Source organism: Polypterus senegalus, chromosome 10, assembly GCF_016835505.1.
Source record: "Polypterus senegalus isolate Bchr_013 chromosome 10, ASM1683550v1, whole genome shotgun sequence".
NCBI lineage: Eukaryota > Metazoa > Chordata > Cladistia > Polypteriformes > Polypteridae > Polypterus > Polypterus senegalus.
In genome coordinates, this window is record NC_053163.1 from 93,284,805 (window position 1) to 93,304,399 (window position 19,595).

The window sequence follows — 19,595 nt, forward strand, 5'->3', positions numbered from 1 at the left end:
ATGTTGTCTATTACATTTGTAAATTAGCAGAATCAGTTTCCTGATGTTTTCTTGAAATTCAGTATATCTTCTGTAAGCGTAATTCAAAATGAATCACAACAGGAAAAGTTATAATAAATAATAAGAGGTTTCACAGCAACAATAGCATCTACAGTAGCAACTAAAAGTAATCAAAAAAATAATAAGAACAAGATAAATATTCAAAATAAACAAGACCCAAACTGTGTTGAGCTTCTGACTGCTAACAGAATGTTGCTCTCACTCCATGACAGTGTCTGTTTCTGAGTGAAAGAATCGCTGCCATTGTTTTATAACATGACATTTAAAACCTAAGTCTATTATCAGATTTTGTTGTATGCAAAATTATGTGTTTATTTCTTTTTACTGATCAAAATAACCAGCATGCTGTTTTCTGCATTCAAGGACAAGCAGTGCAGGGTGGGAAGGTGTGGGAAAGGGACATTTTCAAATATTTTATTGGGTGGCCAGTTTGGAGACACGCTCTCTCCCTGTTTTTACAAAGGTAGATCTTGCCATCCCATTGTCACAGTAAAATAAAGTTGGCTCTATCTGACAATCCCATCTTTCTAGTGGAGAGAAGACTGGCAACTTACCGTGATTAGACTGGGATGATCTAATCAAAAGTCGGCTGTTAGTGACAAAGGAGTTTAGCCATCTTTGGTTTCTTATGTAAATAATGGAGACATCCTATTCATAAGTTCCTTACACATTTCCAACATGGAGATCTCTAGTTGTATAAACAGTTATCAGTAATGCTTCAGGTGTTATAATATTTTAGATATTAAAAGTTATTTAGTGTCTTTATTTACATATTTAATGGAGCATGAGAGAGGAACTCACATATTACCGATTTGCCTCATAGCTGTCTGTCGCAATCTGCCTCTAAAGAGAGCAACAAAGTAAAAATCGATGAGCTCTTCAAAGAGAATTGAAAACTGACCATTTATGCATGACTGGAAAGGATTTCTACCACAAGAGGATCATCCAGTATCAACTGGGACTTGAGTGCTGTCGTAGGAAAGAAAGACACATAGACCTGATTGACATGCTGTCATTTCCTGTTCAGATTTTATTGAATTTTAAAGTTAATATGCTTATTACTTTTTATCTGACTTCAAGATGGTGAATGCTTTTTGAAGTCGCTGAAATGTATTATTATCCTCCTTGCTAGTGCTTATTTTTTTCCAGGATATAGTTTTCTGAATATGTTTCAGCACTGTAAAAAAGCTGAGATGTTTTGATCATGAAATCTTCATGCACATCCACAGTTTCTTTCCACAATCTAAAGACATGCTCAGCAGAATTAAACTGGCCAGGCGTATAGTGTGTTTGCCTTTATCTTGTAATTGATTTCCTACCCTAACTGTGCTCCAGCTTCCTCTCTGGTCAGGTCTGTGCAGATGTGGGTGTGGAGGTTGCACAGAATGGAGGACTATAAAAGGCTAAAGTTTGGTCTTCTTAATTATTTGTTCCTATCTGACTTTGAAACAAACCCTGAATCAGCATACCTGGAACAGTGTTGAGAAAATGTGTTTCCACTGGAGCCCTCTTAGCCAAATGCTGCCTGCACAGAATATAAACCATCTCCAGAACAATTCTTTTTGAAGGCCTCCTCTGCTCGTGGCCTCTGACATTGCTTTACTTTTCACACTAACAATAAAGCCATACTTTGCATATCCAACATTTCTGTTTTAGGCTAAAATCTATACTTTTATTTGTGGGCAAAGTTTCATATTGAACAGAGGTGTGTTTCATTTTTATTATAATTATTATTATTTTTTTTTTTACAGAGGCTTTTGATATGGTGATTCGCCATGCCCGCAACTACACAAACCTGATGTTTCGGAGCAATTTCCGTGAACTTGTGGGGGAAGCCTCCAACCCCGTTGGCGAGCTGTTTACAGATATGTCTCTCTACATCCTGGGCTCAGACACGAACGTGGACGACATGGTCAACTCCTTCTTCGACAATCTTTTTCCTTTAGTGTACCACAGGCTTCTCAACCCGATGAAAAAGGGCTCTCGAGGACCAGAGTTCTCAATGGAGTGCCTGCGCACCTTATGGAGAGAGGTGGGGGCATTTGGGCCCTTTCCCAAGGTGATTATGACAAGGCTGTCCCACTCACTGCTTGCCACTCGAGTCTTTGTGCAGGCACTCAACCTGGGAATCGAGATTATAAACACCACTGATCATCTGAAGTTTGGCAAGGAATGTGGACGTGCTCTGCTGAAACTGTGGTACTGCCCTGGCTGTCAGGGCCTCCTTTTGGCCAAACCATGTGTGGGTTACTGCCAACTTGTCATGCATGCTTGCTTGAATCATGTGACTGAGGTGCACCAGTACTGGCAGGAATACATCAATGGGCTGGGAGCAGTGGCCAGTGGGATGCAGGGCATTTATGATGCAGAGAATGTGCTGCTCAAAATGTACACACTGATCAGGGATGCTGTACTCCATGCTAACAGGAACCGACTCCGACTGTCTACTGTGGTGAGTGCAACACTAATTGTGATGAGTGCCAATTGCAATGGCTCTAAAAGAATTGTATGGGGGGTTATGTTAAGTCCTTCACATTCCACTGAAGTAATCATCAGTTTCTTATTTCAGGCCTGCTTTTTGTTCTCTTATTGGGAACCTCTGTCTTTGTGCAAAGACACTCATTAAAAATCTTTTAATTGTGGGAGCGGCACTGGCTTAATCAAAATAAATTGGCTCTCCTACTTGCTCCGTACCAAAACATTTTCACTGCCGGTAATTATATTTTCATGGCATTCGCCTGTTCCCATTGTTGACTCCATGCATTAACTGCAATTTTATTTCAAATGTCTTCTCAAACTCAGACACATTCATCAATATTCTGATGAATGGTTTAAGCTGCGTCCTTGTATTCACATTAGTTTTTAGTCATCAATCCACAAGCAGTGAATCAGTCACTCAGATTGATCAGATCTTACTGTTTGTACCAGGCTGAATGTGGGTGAAGGAGGTGCTAGAAAAAAAGCAATGTTTGATGGTGAAATGGGGCATGACAAGCAGTAGGTGCATAACTCAAACCTTTCAAAAGACACCAACTGCCTGCTGGTGTTCTTGCACAGAAAAGCAGCAAAGGGTTTTTAATTTAGTGTTTGAAAATATAAGCCATTGATGGGCTTATCTGTAATTATCCCATCCCAAATATACAGTAAGTGCTATTTTTGGGGGTTAATGTTAGTACAAGTTTGTCACCATAGTATATTAGCAATACTTTCCTTCACTAAGCAGTTAAAGGGAGTTGGCATATTGGACAGGCCCACTCCTTGTGGGATCATCAAAGCTCCAGCTGATTTGTTGTGCTTCATATGATTTAAGGGTGTCATCCCTCCTAATATTTTTATTATATCACTGACATTGAATAAGATTGTGATTGATTTATTTCTGTGTAATGTGTCATTCTCCACAAAGAAGGCCTTACAGTGCACTTAAACAGTAAAATTGGTAGATTTTCTTCCCTAACTTTCTTATTAGTGGGATTATTTAATCAGCATAACAAAATCAAAAAGAGAAAATGCAAATTCAGCAAGACAGCTGTCTGAAAAAGGCATACTTAAGAAATTGTAACAAGAATTGCAATAAATAATAAATGAAGCTTCACAACAGAGTCCATGGCAAGAGTCAAATAAAGTCATGGTACAGGATAAAATTATTAGCTTTGAGCAGAACTTTCAAAGCCAGCAGGTCACGTTAGTGTATGCTATGCTGTTGTCATCATTGCTAATAGCAAAGACATGTCAATGTTTTCCTGTAGTCAGTCTGGTAGTTCCTTTCTGGATTATCTTGTATACTTTTACACAATGTTGTCCTTGTAAGAGACTAAGATGGCACACAGTGGTTGAGATATGGCCTTGACACTGCAGTATACCAGCTACACATAACTCCTTTTGGCTTCTACTCTGCCCCACTTGGCCTAATTTTTATTATAACAACAATTAGAACAATGAATGCCTAGTGATTTTCAAAATTAATAAAGTTAATCTAATCCAATATCAAAGTAAGTCAGAGTCCAAGACATTTCCAAGAAAATCTTTTTTTGATTTGATATTTATTACATACCTAAAAAGACCTGCATAACCTCTTAAGTGTTACAGTGTTTTGCTTTGCCTTTTGTAGTAGTCCGTCAAGGCATAAACTATGCATCTGGGCTAATTTTAGATTATTATTTGTGATGAACGAGCTATTCACGCAAAATAGTGTCACTTAGAATTTTGCTTTATAAAAAGAATACCATTTCAAAACCAAATAAAACTTGTCATACTGACCCAGTAGGAAAGGTGTTTAGTATACCGTATATAAAAAACTTTTTTCTCCAATATTTCTGTATCATTTGCAAGCTGGTAGCTGTGTCTGTTCTGCCCTAAGGCAAAAATAGGACTAGAAGATGAAATAAAGCAAAAATCAAATAAAAAAATTTGTCAAAATTGTAAAGACCAAACCCTAAACTTCAAAGCCCAATCAAGACAAATGGTGGAATCAGAAACTAGAAAGTAGACAAAGAATATTCTTTTCATCTAACAGAGTTTTTATCCCTATCACAGACACCAAATGAACCCGGAAATCAAATGTAAAGGTAGGTGTTGTGCTGCGTAACTTCCATGGGAGCCATGAGCCGCATGCCAGTAACAGGAATAATAACCTATATAACCACAAGGGGCGCCAGAGAGCCCCAAACAACAGCAACAGCAATATACCTCATGTTATATGAATACAATAAAGGGCATTTATTCACTCAAGTACCTTTAAACACAAGCCTCTCTCCAGTAATATGCCACAGAATCATGATAAATCAATACAATTCTTCCTCCTTCACTCCTCTGCTGAGTGTTGTCCGCAGCCTCCTGTCTCTGACTTAAGGATTTGTGGCATCAGTCTGTCTTTCATTCCGGTCATAGGAGTGCTTCCAGTGTGACATCATATCCTGCAGGAAACACTTCTAGGCCATAGGTCCTCTCATGATGGTGCCCTCTCTTGATCCACAGGGACACTGAGAGGATTGCACTTCCAAACTCCATCTACAAAGCACCTCTGCTGTTGTCCTGATTGGGGTCCCACATGAGGACCACCACCACCTGACCTATGGGGAATGGAACCACTCCAGATACCTGGCTTTTCTTGGTCCGTCTGATATATTATACCGGCCGGGTACAAATTTATTTCCTTCTCTCTCCAGCCAGTTTGCTTGTGTCATCACACTTGCTTTCTGTCTGGGTAATGGCTTCTTCCCCATCTCATTTGGCATGCCCATTGTCCTCCTACACCTGACACTGCCCAATTAAAAAACAAAATATTCTAATGGCACCAATGTAAATCCTTGCATTCAGGAAAAAATATATGTGAGGAACCCACACAGAAGATGATAGAGAACAAGCAGCCCAAAATCCCACATAGTATATTGTGCTCAAAAATATTTTAAGAGAGAAAAACAATTCTGATGGGAGACACTTTGATCAATACACACACATCTTGAATAGAAGCACTGGCAAAACAGGATATCTCAGCCACTTTGGATAACAATTTCATTGCCTTCGCTGGATTACAGCTTTTGTCTAGGAGTACACTCCTATTTTAGTCTTCACATGGATTGTGTTTAGCCATGTTGCATTTCCAAAAGATACTTTTCATCAATTTATTTTCATCTGAGCCTTTTTGTGAGTAACATATGAGTCCAAAAAGGGTACGGTGTTGCCATACACTCATTGAACAGTGTTCCTTACATTTCACTCTCCAAAAAACCTTTAGTATTTCTTTTTAGTGAAGTTCTTGATTTAAAAATTGTGCACATCCTGAAACTATATGCAAAAGAAAAATTGGCTGTTTCACTCAGCACTATACTATACTACCTGGCTTTTTATTCAGTGTAAATTTCATTTTACACTGTAGATGTGACAATAAATTGTCCATTTGCATACAGTACATTCAATCATTTAATCTACTTCAGGGTGTCAAGAGGCAGAGCCTACGGTGGTATTGTTGTGTCCAAAAGATGAGACACCAATCCATCACAGAGCATAATTACTCCCACCCAAACTCATTCACTAGATGCCCACTTAGAAGCGCTTATTTACTTTATTTTTATTTCTTCAAAATATGGGAGGAAATCTGGAATAGACAGAGAAAAATGAACCCGGGAGAATGTGCAAATCCAGGCTTGGATTCGGATCAGGGACTCTGGGCTTGTGAGCAGAGTACAGGGTAAATCAGTACTGTAATCAAATCACATTTCCCAATAACAAAGTAATGTAATTAATACTGTACAAAACTTAATACAGTACAATAATATAACTAGTTACTAGAATTTCACTACTTGGATTACACATGTTTCTAAGCAAATAATATGTCAATGTCATACAGTTGTGCTTGAAAGTTTATGAACCTTTTAGAATTTTCTATATTTCTGCATAAATATGACCTAAAACATCATCAGATTTTCACTCAAGTCCTAAAAGTAGATAAAGAGAAACCAGTTAAACAAATGAGACCAAAAAATTATACTTGGTCATTTATTTATTGAGGAAAATGATCGAATATTACATATTTATGAGTGGCAAAAGTATGTGAACCTCTAGGATTAGCAGTTAGCTTGAAGGTGAAATTCGAGTCAGGTGTTTTCAATCAATGGGATGACAATCAGGTGTGAGTGGGCACCCTGCGTTATTTAAAGAACAGGGATCTATCAAAGTCTGCTCTTCACAGCACATGTTTATGGAAGTGTATCATGGCACAAATAAAGGAGATTTCTGAGGACTTCAGAAAAAGAGTTGTTGATGCTCATCAGGCTGAAAAAGGTTACAAAACCATCTGTAAAGAGTTTGGACTCCGCCAATCCACAGTCAGACAGATTGTGTACAAAAGGAGGAAATTTAAGACCATTGTTACTCTCCCCAGGAGTGATCGACTAACAAAGATCACTCCAAGAGCAAGGCATGTAATAGTCAGCGAGGTCACAAAAAACCTCAGGGTAACGTCTAAGCAACTGAAGGCCTCTCTCACATTGGCTAATGTTCATGTTCATGAGTCCACCATCAGGAGAACACTGAACAACAATGGCGGGCATGGCAGGGTTGCAAGGAGAAAGCCACTGCTCTCCAAAAAAAACATTGCTGCTCGTCTGCAGTTTGCTAAACATAATGTGGACAAACCAGAAGGCTATTGGAAGAATGCTTTGCGGATGGATGAGACCAAAATAGAACTTTTTGGTTTAAATGAAAAGTGTTATGTTTGGAGAAAGGAAAACACTGCATTCCAGCATAAGAACCTTATCCCATCTGTGAAACATGGTGGTGGTATTATCATGGTTTGGGCCTGTTTTGCCACATCTGGGCCAGGACGGCTTGCCTTCATTGATGGAACAATGAATTCTGAACTATATCAGAGAATTCTAAAGGAAAATGTCAGGACATCTGTCCATGAACTGAATCTCAAGAGAAGGTGGGTCATGCAGCAAGACAACGACCCTAAGCACACAAGTCGTTCTATCAAAGAATGGATAAAGAAGAATAAAGTTAATGTTTTGGAATGGCCAAGTCAGTCCTGACCTTAATCCAATCAAAATGTTGTGGAAGGACTTGAAGCGAGCAGTTAATGTGAGGAAACCCACCAACATCCCAGAGTTGAAGCTGTTCTGTACGGAGGAATGGGCTAAAATTCCTCCAAGCTGGTGTGCAGGAATAATCAAAAGTTACCGGAAACGTTTAGTTGCAGTTATTGCTGCAAAGGGGGGGTCACACCAGATACTGAAAGCAAAGGTTCACATACTTTTGCCACTCACAAATATGTAATATTCGATCATTTTCCTTAATAAATAAATGACGAAGTATAAAATTTTTGTCTCATTTGTTTAACTGGTTTCTTTTTATCTACTTTTAGGACTTTAGGTCATATTTGCGCAGAAATACAGAAAATTCTAAAGGGTTCACAAACTTTCAAGCACAATTGTAAGTGTATTAAGGGCAGGCATTCCATTTTAAATTACCGTACATTCGAGGTGGTGAGCTTGACTACCAATATGCATCCTCCTCTGATTTGCACTTTACATGTACATTATTTTCATGCAGGCATAAAATACACTGACTTTTATGATGCTGCACATTCTGTATGAGAGATGTGTTTTATTTTAAACTAGAGGAAATACCTGGCGTTACCCGAGAGGAAGATAAAGTGTTTTTTTTTTAATTGCTCGAAAAAAAATATATAAAAAAAAAACTACAACTTTAAAAATAAAAATAAATTAACAAACAATGAAAACTCACTAATGTGCTTTTGCGGTCTTGTATGTATGTTATCATCCAGTTGATGCTCGGAACCGGCCAACTCTATTTAATTTCAAAAGCAACAGTGAAAGTCACAACCAGTGCATTAGTATTTATGGGTAATGTATTCAACAATAAAATCTGTTCAATTTTGCTGATAATTCCCGGTGGTGCTCAAACATAAAGAATGCTGGCAGTCACCTCCAGTTCGCCCTCTGGTGGTCATTCCTAGTGTCAACTGGATGATAACATGAATACAAAACCGCAAGATCACCCCCACCCTACCCAGAAAGGGGTTGGTTAGGGTTGATTTCACCCTACAGTATTTTTAGTTGATCAATGAGAAACATGTGTACCAAGTTTCATGAAAACCCGCCCCAGCCGTTTTGAAGTGGTGCTGGAACATACATACACGCACACATAAATTGACTTTTATATATATATATATATATATATATATATATATATATATATATATATATATATATATATATATATATATATATAGATTACGTGATAGTCATGTAATTTTCTAACCCGCTTAATCCAGACCAGGGTCTCTTCGGTAGCTTTTGCCTATTTCAGTTAGCTTAGGGCATAATGCAGGAACAAATCCTGGGCAGGATTTCTACAAAACATGTGAACATACATGCACACACCAAACACAGACTAGGGACAATATAGCATCACCAGTTCACCTAACATGCAGTAAGGGGAAATGGGAGCACCCAGAGGAACCCCCCCCCCAACATGCAAACTCCACATAGGGAGGACCTGGGATGCAAACCTGGGTCTTCTTACTGAGAGGCAGCAGTGCTACTTCTGCACCACCCTGCCAACTGTTACAAGATAGTTTGTTTTTCAAATAATGTCTACTTTGTCCTTATTAAGAAATCAAAATTTTTGAGTTTTACTTTGAAAGATAGCAGGTTTTCAATTTTACAAAAATAAGTTTAACAATGAATTTAATTCTAGTTAAAGAAAGATGGACCATAGTGTCAGTCTATAGGGTGGTCCAGATCTAATTATGCAATTTTCATTATGTTATAACTTATTAACTTTATTACATAGAAAATCACCTAAAAAATCCCAGACCATCGAGAAGTGTGTGAACTGACGACATGAAGAATTATCTTCGCGCTGAACTGAATCGTCCCCGCATAAATCAAAGTCATCCAGATGATCTAGACCCTGCATAATTAGATCTGGACCACCCTGTACAAACTATATAATTAAATGTTCAATAGTTATATTAATATTTTTAATTCTTATGATGTAATGGAGCTCATAACAGTGTGCAGTAGCACAAAAGTCTTGGCTATCCAAACAAATGGAAACATTATAAGTAACTTGTGCCATGAAATTTGGCTCCATATCCAAACATTCTTTTAGATTTTTTGGTTTAATATTCTAATGAAAACGGAATTGTCTGTGTACAAGAAAGTAAATGTGATTTACAAAACGTTATTGGCTAGCTTAAAATGCTTCTTTGATAGTGTAAAGAACACAGAGACACGGGTGTCTTAACTCTGTTATGCCACACACACTGCAGGTAGCTGAGCCTGTCTGATCAGTAAGTGCTCTCATCTTCCAACCGCTATATGAGCAATAGCAATATTAACAATATCAACTCCTTATTTCCAAGTGTTTGAATGGGTAAGTCTTTTTTATTTTTAATTACTAAGATTTATTTTTTTCAAATTAAGAATTCTTTTGCGAACTAAAGGTCTCTACTTGCAGGTTTTTATGCTTGAAATAACACACTAATAATGCAAAACACACAGTTTAATTGTTTAACTGCTGAATTTCACATTCACTGCTATTGGTTATCTCCTTCTTATTAAAATACAGAAAAGACAGAGTGTCATCCTGGCACTTTCCAAATGGAACATATTCACATGGGTTTAGAGAGTAATGTAAAAGTAAAGTAATTACTGTAGCAATGAGATTACTTTTGGGAAGTAATGAGTAAAGTAATCTCATAGCAATTTGAGAGAAGTAACCTGTAATGTATTACTTTCTTTAAAAGTGCTCCAACTCTACTTATGAGTCAAGCACCTGCCTAATTTATTGTAATGTTCTAAAAAAGAACTCATTACTTAGTTTTTTATAATTAGCATCCACACAAATGTAAAAGCATTGCTACTTTGGTATCAGTGTTTTGCACAATAGGGAAGCACATCCATTTCTGATTTTTTTTTTGTTGGGTATATACTGTGTGGAATCTCTCAATCAGTGACCTGCAGGACATAAGCATGTTACCTGAACCAGGCATTCAGTTACTGGACTGTAAGAAACTTGTTCGACGGCAAAGTAGTAATCACAGAGATCCCCTTGTAGAGACTCAGAGCATTTTGTGAAATTCAATTCCTGATAGTCTGGTGTATCACTTCCTTGCCTCTTAGAGTCCATAATAAAAGTAAGTGGGACTGAGCTGAATGGTGTAATGTCGTCAAAAAAATTATAACTATGTCTGCTTTCCGTAATCTCTAGCACTACATCTTGATCCCTTTTTGCAATGCAGTAGTAAAGGGGCACCATTCTTCCACAGAGTAACCCTTTTTGTAAGACAGATGATGATGGGCATCCACCTCTTTCACCATTCAAGCTCATTTGATGTCACACTTAAAACAAACAAGCACCCCTTATTTTGGATAGTGCACGGGTGTGATGATTTATATCCCATGATACTTTACAGGTACACATCTATTATACAGTTGGTTACATGTGTTATCTACAATTGGAGAATCATCAGGCTAAGGTTATGTCTGCACTTCAATAAAAGCATTTTAAGGTGAAAACAATATCTGTCCACACTACTTTTTCACATTGTTTACAAAGCTATGTTCATTCACACTTAAACAACCGAAAACGCATATGACGCATATCACTGGTCATGCACTGTGCAATTTTGACACAATTAAGACCGATTTGCAGTTGCTGACTAGTTTTCTGAGTCAACCTGAGTTTCTTCTTCATCAACCATCATTTCACATACAGTATGAGAGGGGTTGCAATGCCTGATACCAACTTACCATTGGTTGTTGAAGTGTGAGCAGTCTTTCTGATATTGTCAACAAAGTTTCCTGAATTTCATTATGCAGCGACCACAGTGAGTGTGGAATGTACATGGATAATCTGAGCACCCATGTTGTTCAATGTCAATCAGACCAAATGAGCTCATACAGTTTGAGCAAACATACAACTGGCATCTCTGTTGTGCATTGCGAGTAGTCGCTTGACCCCAGCTTCTAAAAACATACACAGTATATGCTTTGCATTACTCAGTGCTGGCAGTCCTTTAAGGGATGTTGGAATTTATGACAGATGTATACTGGCAAGCAGCACAGCAAGCGCCTTGGAAAGCAACATTTCTATGCCTGATACGCTGGTATATTCTTTTTCGTGAAGGATGACTGATCAGAGTCTGAGATGTTGTAATGAGCAACATCCAGTCAGGGAAGAGACGTGTTAAGCACAAACCAAACATAGTGTCTGTGTTTTCAGAAACTGCTTTTGTCTTATTATTTAAAGGTATCCAGCTCTAGAGAGCATATTCAAAAGTATTTGTTTCCATAGGCTCAAAATGTTGGTTTAGTGTGGACAAAAGGTGAAAACAGAGACCAATGTCTGCATTTTTAAATTAAAACGTAGCAGTGGTGCAGATAGGGCCCAAGTGACTTGCTGAACTTCAGAGGTTGAGCCGCTAGGCCAGAGTACTTGCCAGGCTCTCTCTTAATATTTGACAAGAAGAAACATGAGACAAACATCTTCTGTTCCTGGAATGTCATTAGTCGTCCATGTACCTTCACTCAGCAATGCAACCCCCTCTCTAATGTTTATTTACTTTATCTCTTTTTAAAGACAGTATTGTGTTCTCCATGATAGTGCATCTATTTCTATGATTATACTCTGATGCTCCACTTCTGTCTTCAGTCTCTCTGTCTCTAGCTGGGCCTCATGGTTTTATAAGGTGTTCTCTGTCCTTTCATGTCTCTCTCCACTCATCCTTAAGCGCATTTTCACTTTTCTTCCTGCTATGTGCTTCATCAAAGAGATTCTACATGATTTATGATGTTCTATTTTTAACAGGCACAGCACAGAAATGAGCAGAGTCCTGTACATCATACAATAGCACATGAGCAGATTAACCAAGAGAAATTGCTGTGGCTTTCGTACAGCACAATTCTGCATTTCATGTCGTCTTCATGAAACGCTAGACAGACATCCTGTAGCACCTCCCAAAAATCAATTACCTCCTAAGGCTGATCCTGCCTCAAGATGACTGCGGTTTGTAAAGCTTTGTCAGGCCAATTCACACATCCGCTCTCCGGCTCACATTAAGTCATCAAGTTGTGTGTGGCGGGTGTGATGGCCTGTTGAGAATGGCAGAATGAATCAGTAGTTACAATGCCATGTTCACCTTTATTGAAATAATAAATTATTATTATTTACTCTTAAAAAATTCAGAAACGTCAAGGCTGTTCATCAGGCCTGCCCAATGTAGTTGTGGTTACAGCCAGATGTACTCATTTTGGTGCAGCCAGCACAAGAAGAGAAATTCTTCCAAGCATCCATTGTCACATGTTGTGTAGAGCCATGGGCTGTTCAAGGAGCAGTGGGCACAAGGCAGGGCTGACATTCATTAGGGTGCCATCATTCAGTTAAATTGTTGAACGTTAGAGCTGCCAGTTGACCTATCAATGGTGAAGAAAAGCAAACCCACAATGTAGTAGGAAAGGCCAGGTCTAAGTCCACCATATTTCTTTAAGTTGGGACTTAATTATTTCTGTCTACAGTTGCAAGGGTGAAACGTTAGCATTTGTTCCAAAATATTCAGAACATATCCGCATATTTGTTATATTGTACTTCTGTCAAGTTCTTTCACATTTGTACAGTTTCTAAAAATGGTGATGTGCAAATAACTTTACAGTAAATTAAGTCAATTTGACAGCCTTTTTCAGATTTATAGGTTTCGTATTATCACATGTACAGTGCCTACTCAAGAGTTTCCAAACACAAAAGCCCCATAAATACTCAAAACACACATTAGAGGGGGAAACACAGTCCAAAACCCAGCAATTCACACAGAGGACAACTCAGAATCTTTATAAATAAAAAAATATATTTTCAGAAAAAAACAATTTAGCTCCAAAGAGTATAAAAGGTGCAGATCATAAGGTCAAAAATCCAGTAATTCATAAAATAATGCAGAAACAATACACACAGGAGAACTCACCTACACCACAAGTCCATCAATGAATCACAAGGGTTCATAGGGCTGAACACAGTCACTTGTGGTGGCGGCCCCACAAAACATAAGAAATGTAACTGAGACATATAAATATATAGAGAAAATCAAATACCAAGAGTAATGCAAATAAGCAGAAATAATCTGAATACAAACAAAAGAATCAAAAACAAGGATTTGAACCCCAGCCAAGGGAGGAATCTAACAGCATTATTGAGTATTATTGCTATTACCCTAAATTTTCTCTGTGCATTTGTCCTTTAGAGTGCATGAAGAACAACTTCTGTCTGTTCCTAATGTCTGCCTTCTCCCTGATTCCATGACTTCTCACATGATGTGTCACACGATGTGAAGTTTCCAATGTTAACATGAAGTACTGCACTATGTGGTGAGGAGTGTCACTGTCATTAAGGTTAGTCAGAGGACAACTACATGGCTAATATTAGGCTGTGCTCATCCTTCTTCACGTAGTTGAATTGTCATTTATGGTGTAAGGCAGTGCAGCAGGCAGTGAGTGTTAACACAATTAACATTTATATTCAGTATATCTACATGAAAGAGAATAAAAAGACTGAATAAGAGGGAAAGTCATTTTGTCAAAAATTATTACATCTCCCTACTGTTCCCTCTGCTGAATTTGGATAGTCAGCTAATGAGATTTGAATTTTCCCTCGGGGCTCATAATGGTGGAAAAGTCACTTTATAACAAACCTCCCACTTCCAGGAATGGAGACCGCATTGCCAAGGGGCATCTGGGCTCAGTGAGCAGTACATCCTGAAAGTGGAACTTAATTACACCCCTCTATAGCTCCTGAGTTGAAGGGTCAACTGTCATTCTAAAGTGGGCTGCAGCCGGCTGCATCTTGCTGATTCCATGCTTCTCTTGTGTTATGTTTAAAAAACTGTGAAAGTTACAGCAAATCAAATAGTTTCCCTTGAACCTGGCTAATCCTGCTTTGAGACGGTGGAGATCCAGAGTTTGTATGCAGGCAGTGTTAGGTGCGAGAAAAAAGCCAACCCTGCACAGTGTCCCAGTCAAAACATTCAACAAGTTGTTTAAAGGATGTTTTTCACTCATTTTTCTGCATTTTTCAGAGGCCATGTTTTTCCATTACATAGTTGCTTGAGGTTGTGTTTAGTGGGGACTAATTTAGAAGTATGCTCTGTGGTGGATTGATGTGCCCTCCATCGTGTGATCTTGCCTTGTGTCCATTGCTGCTGGGATAAATGTGTTTGACAATGTTTAATCCTGATGCAGAGTTTAGGATGTGACAGTATTTTGTACCAGAAATTGTGCCTGCTGCATTGATAAAATCCAAATATCTCTTTGTTTTACAAAAGTGCTTAGTAAAATCCAAGTATTATGCCGTTCAGAGCACCAGGAGGCCGCTGAACGCAACAGTGAAACATAAGCATAGCTGCTGAGGGGACGTCAGCCGCTACACAAGTGCAGTTGATTCTAGACTAGCACAAAGCATCCCGCACAGGGAGCCGAGTTCATGTTTCAGCACGTGGGGGGCTTGACATTTCAGTGTCATCCCAAGGAGATCTGTGTATTCATTAATCCATTCATTTCTTTTGTGAGCACCATTGCTATTTATTATATTGCAGAATGGCTTTCTTAACAAGTTCTTTTGCACGCCTGTACTGGAGATGTTGCAGTTTAAAATTTTTAATACAGACCACTGAAGTATATTAAGCTAATTGGTGATTTTATATTTGTAGGTTCCATTTTTTATTTTTAATTCTTATTATGAATAATGGTTTTCTTACAAAGTTTTTTTGCACCCCTGTATTGCAGATGTTGCAATATTCTTTTTTTTTTTTAATACAGACCTATGGAATATATTAGGCTAATAGGTGATTGCTAGTTTGTAGGTGCGAGTGGGCCGTGGAATGGCCTGACGTCCCATTAGGAGTTGGCCTGGTGCAGGTTTGGCAAAGTTGTGCTGTGTTATGGTGTGTGCAGCATGTTACACGCATGTCAGCAAGTTTTGTGAGATGAATTATGTTCTCAAGTGAAAGCTAAACTTGTCATTTATTTGCTTTCTTATAAAACAAATGGATGATTGCGTCATGTCCTTTGAACATAAAGAATCAAAAGACAAGGTAAGGTGACAACAAGCGTCATTTGAACCTTACTATCATGCTCTTATCTTTAACAGTTATAGGTAATGCAATAGAAAATTCTCCATGCTGGGTTTCTTCTCGCAGTGTTCAGATGTGCAAAATTGATGGAGACCTACACATACAGATTGAAGGCTGTCATTTTAGGCTGCTAAATACTAACTTGAAGGAGTTGAATACGTACATGATAAATTATTTTGTGTTTTATGTTTATAATTAATTTAGAGCACTTATTTCCATTTTGACGTTGATGAGACTTTTTATGTTGATGAGTGTCAAAAAAGAAAAATTAAATCCACACTGATTCAATGTTGCATAACAAGAAAATGTGACAACTTCCAAGGCAATGAATACTTTATACAGTTTAAGAACTGTTCCTCTAGTATAAATTTACCAAGCTGTTAACTGCCATCCCACCCAGGGTTGGTTCCTGCCCTGCACTCAGTACTGCTTTGCTTGAATTGAGCTGACTGACTCAGTCCTCCATAAAATGGTTTCAGGAAATGGATGGATGATTAGACGAATCTAGTGTTACATTGTTGTAGTTTTCTTTTTCCATATGGGTACTTTCATATGAGCGTGTATCTGTCAGCTTTTAATAGAATAAACAGTAAATCACACTCTTTTGTTTCAGAAAATGAGCTCTTTGAAGCACCTCTTCAAAGTCATTAAAAAAAGTGTTTTCGGGCAAATCAAACCTGCTTTTTCCTTTGTGTCCGCACGCAATGAGCTGTTCTTCAATTTTTGTTCTTGTCAGCTAAGCAAACTAGGCTGCTTGAACTTCAACAAGCTGCCCTGAGATCGTTCAGCACACTCATTAAAAAGCGCTGCAAAACAGTCTTCAAAGACGATGAATAAATAAATAAATAACAGAGAAGAAAAATAATGATAATTGCTCCTGTCTAAAAGCAGATTGTGGCAGGTTTCACTTTAAAAAGAATACCAAAAGATGACAGCTGTATGAAACGGTCAAAAACAAGAGCAATGCAGCATTGTTCTGAGTGAGAATCAATTAAGAAAATGGCAGAAAAGCACTTTTTAAAATACATTGTTTTTCTGTTTGAATTTAGGGTAAGTTCTTATTTTTCACTGTTGCATTCAGGCTAAACCTTAATAAGTAATCATTTCATTAATAGTTCATGATAATTCCTCCCTAGTATTTGGGACCAGCAACACTGCTAGGATTACCCAAGCAGTCCAACTTACTGGCAGTCAAGTCCTGGGATTGCCTATTGTACACCTCTGAATTCAGCCCGATCCTGCATCTCAGGGGAGGTTTAGAATGTTGATTTAGATGCTTTTGATAAAAAGGTGATGGGTACTTGCAACACTAGGACCACCTTGGTAAGTACCAGTGGTAAGAGAAGCCATTAATATGGAGAAGGTGACCTGCCAGTGCAGATTTTTAGAAGTACTAGAGGTCTTTGCCCCCTGGTCGCTTCGCTTGCTAACATCCCTGGCCTGTGCTGTGCACCAGCCACTTCGTGTCTCTGCCACGTGCATATGTGGATTTCACATTCACCAAACAACAAATCTTTTCATTCTCGCGGATACGCCTCTTCATCAAAAAGTAACAATACTTTTTCCTGATGGCAACACGAATTAGACGATCTTCAAGTCTCTGACTTAAAGTTTAAATCCAAAACAATATATTCAATCCCTTTTTGCTGTTCCATTATTTCACCAAGTAATAATTTCTGTTTGTTTGTGCTAATGCGATCTTTACTATCATTTTTTTTTGGGACTTCCGAATTTAGTACTTTTATTAACTCTGACCTGCTCTATGTGTGTATCGCACTAACGTTTTACAATTCTTTACGACGTTCTTCTTTGTCATCTACTCTTTGTCTTTTATTTCTGGGCCCAGGCGTGGTTAAATCTCTTGGCACAAAGTCCCGTCTTGCGGGATGTGAAAGTATCTCTCTGAAAAAGTCACATCTCATCCAAGGCTAAAATGTCTCGTCTCGTCCCAGGATTTTTTTATTATAATAGAGAGATATCTTCCACTGTTGTCTGAGAGTTACCGGAAGACAATGAACAGAGCAGGTGCTGCACTGACCAAAGGGATGTTGCGTTTGTAAGAGGAGGATTTTTGGATAAAGCTGCGGAGACGTTCCCACTGAAATTATGACAAGCCCTTGTATACCAAGCCTATGTTTGGTAATTTTGGAGAAATATTTACATGGTTTGGAGATATTGAGAGTTTGGGGGAGAACTTTTAAGGAAATCCTAAACATGGCAGACATTCCCACTTTAGAGTAGGCAGAGACAGAAGGTCACTAAGGTGGATGGAACTGCGGGTGTGAAGAAGAAGCCCTAATAGTATTGGGCACTGTTAGGTCGCTTTGGTTGATGTGACTCTTAAATGTATATAATAGATAATGTCAGTTCATCTGGGGTGGTGATTGTTCTCACTTTTTTAAAGAGAAAGATGAGAGGATATGTTAAAACAGTTGTGGGGTGTACCACTTGTTACACTCCCAAGAAACCCTGTGCTACCAGCAAGGATCCTACTAATGATCAGACCTTTAGGGTTCAGGATGAGCAAGATGAATATTGGAAAAAGCCAACAGAGTTGCAAGATTCATGCTCATGGTAAAAATACATTTATAATTCAAAGGCAGAATTCTTAGTCAGAGAAACTTGAGAAATTGGTATCAATGTTACATTTGGTATTATTTTTTAAAACAAATGCAAGAAAACAACTGAAAATACTCCATGTAATTGTTGTCCTGGTTAGACGGTAAAATAAGAAAAAAAGAATTGCACCCAGTTTGGGTGTGCTGGGGGTCAAATGGACGCCCACTTCTTATGCTGTCAAGTGCTTATAAGCAAGGGGTGTAGTTGGAGTCAATTGTCTTCCTCTGTTGTTTTTGTCTATGAATCTGTGGAGACTGAGTTAGCAATTGTCCTAAACCTTGCACCTTCCCTGATGTGCTTTGTAACTGAGCCTTGTAAGAGACTCTCCACACTCGTGGTTAACATCATGCAAAGCTTGGTTCATGTTGACCCAAATGACCATATGAGGGCATTGTAACCATGATATTTAAATTGCTTAAGTTTTTTAATCAGAAGAATTCTACAGAAGGGTGTCATTGGCAAGAAGTTACTTAGGGTCCTAAACCTCAATATTTTACATGGCGAACATAGAAACATTGTTTCAATAAGCAGCCAGCTTATCCAGGTACACAAATGGAGCGCCATCCCTGAAGTGAGCATAGTGGGGTTTCCGAACACTACTGGAACTGGAAGATTATCTTGTTACCCACTTGGACTTGCCCAAATTCTCTCTGTCTCTTTCAACCTCACTTCCTCAGGTGTGACATCTGCCTTGTGCCTAATGATGCTCTGGCACACTGTAGGCCTAAAACTGAAAGGAACAAGTGCAGCAAACAAATAGCAAAGTAACTTTCATAAAGCTAGTCCAATTAGATTGCTCTGCATTTCATTTACTCTGTCTAATTTAACAAAATAAGTACAGTAATCTAAAATAAGCTTGGTTTAATTGGTGGGCTGCAGTCTGTCCATCCTGTTCAAGCAGAGGAAGTACCAGCCATTATAGAGTCAGGATTATTTCTTTATGCAGATTCAAGATGTTTAATGTTGTTATTTCAATGTAAAGGAAAACCTTGCAGGTCAGCAATTTGCAGAGCCATCTGAAGACCCCTGATAATGGCTTTTTGCAAGGAGGTTCAGCTTGGGAAGATTCAGAGAGGAAGAGTGCATTTCATTCTTCAGTCAGCAAGTCATTAATCTGTAGAACAGGTTCTTGTAGTGCAGCCTCACCTGTCAGCCTTTGACCAAAAAAAGGACAGATTTTTCTACTGCTCCAACTGTGAAAAAAATACAAGAGGACTCAGCATACCTCTAATAAGATGCAGCAGCACCGGCAGTAATTACTGTGGTTGTTCTC

The 19,595-nt window shown here is 38.5% G+C and overlaps 1 protein-coding gene across 1 annotated transcript in view; it reads left to right on the forward strand.

Annotated features, from left to right (window-relative positions):
* Positions 1-19,595, forward strand: part of gpc3 (glypican 3) — a 442,344-nt gene that overhangs the window by 339,708 nt on the left and 83,041 nt on the right. The window contains exon 3 of the mRNA XM_039767661.1: positions 1,812-2,512. Coding sequence (XP_039623595.1) covers positions 1,812-2,512 — 701 coding nt within the window. The remainder of the gene's footprint in view (positions 1-1,811; positions 2,513-19,595) is intronic.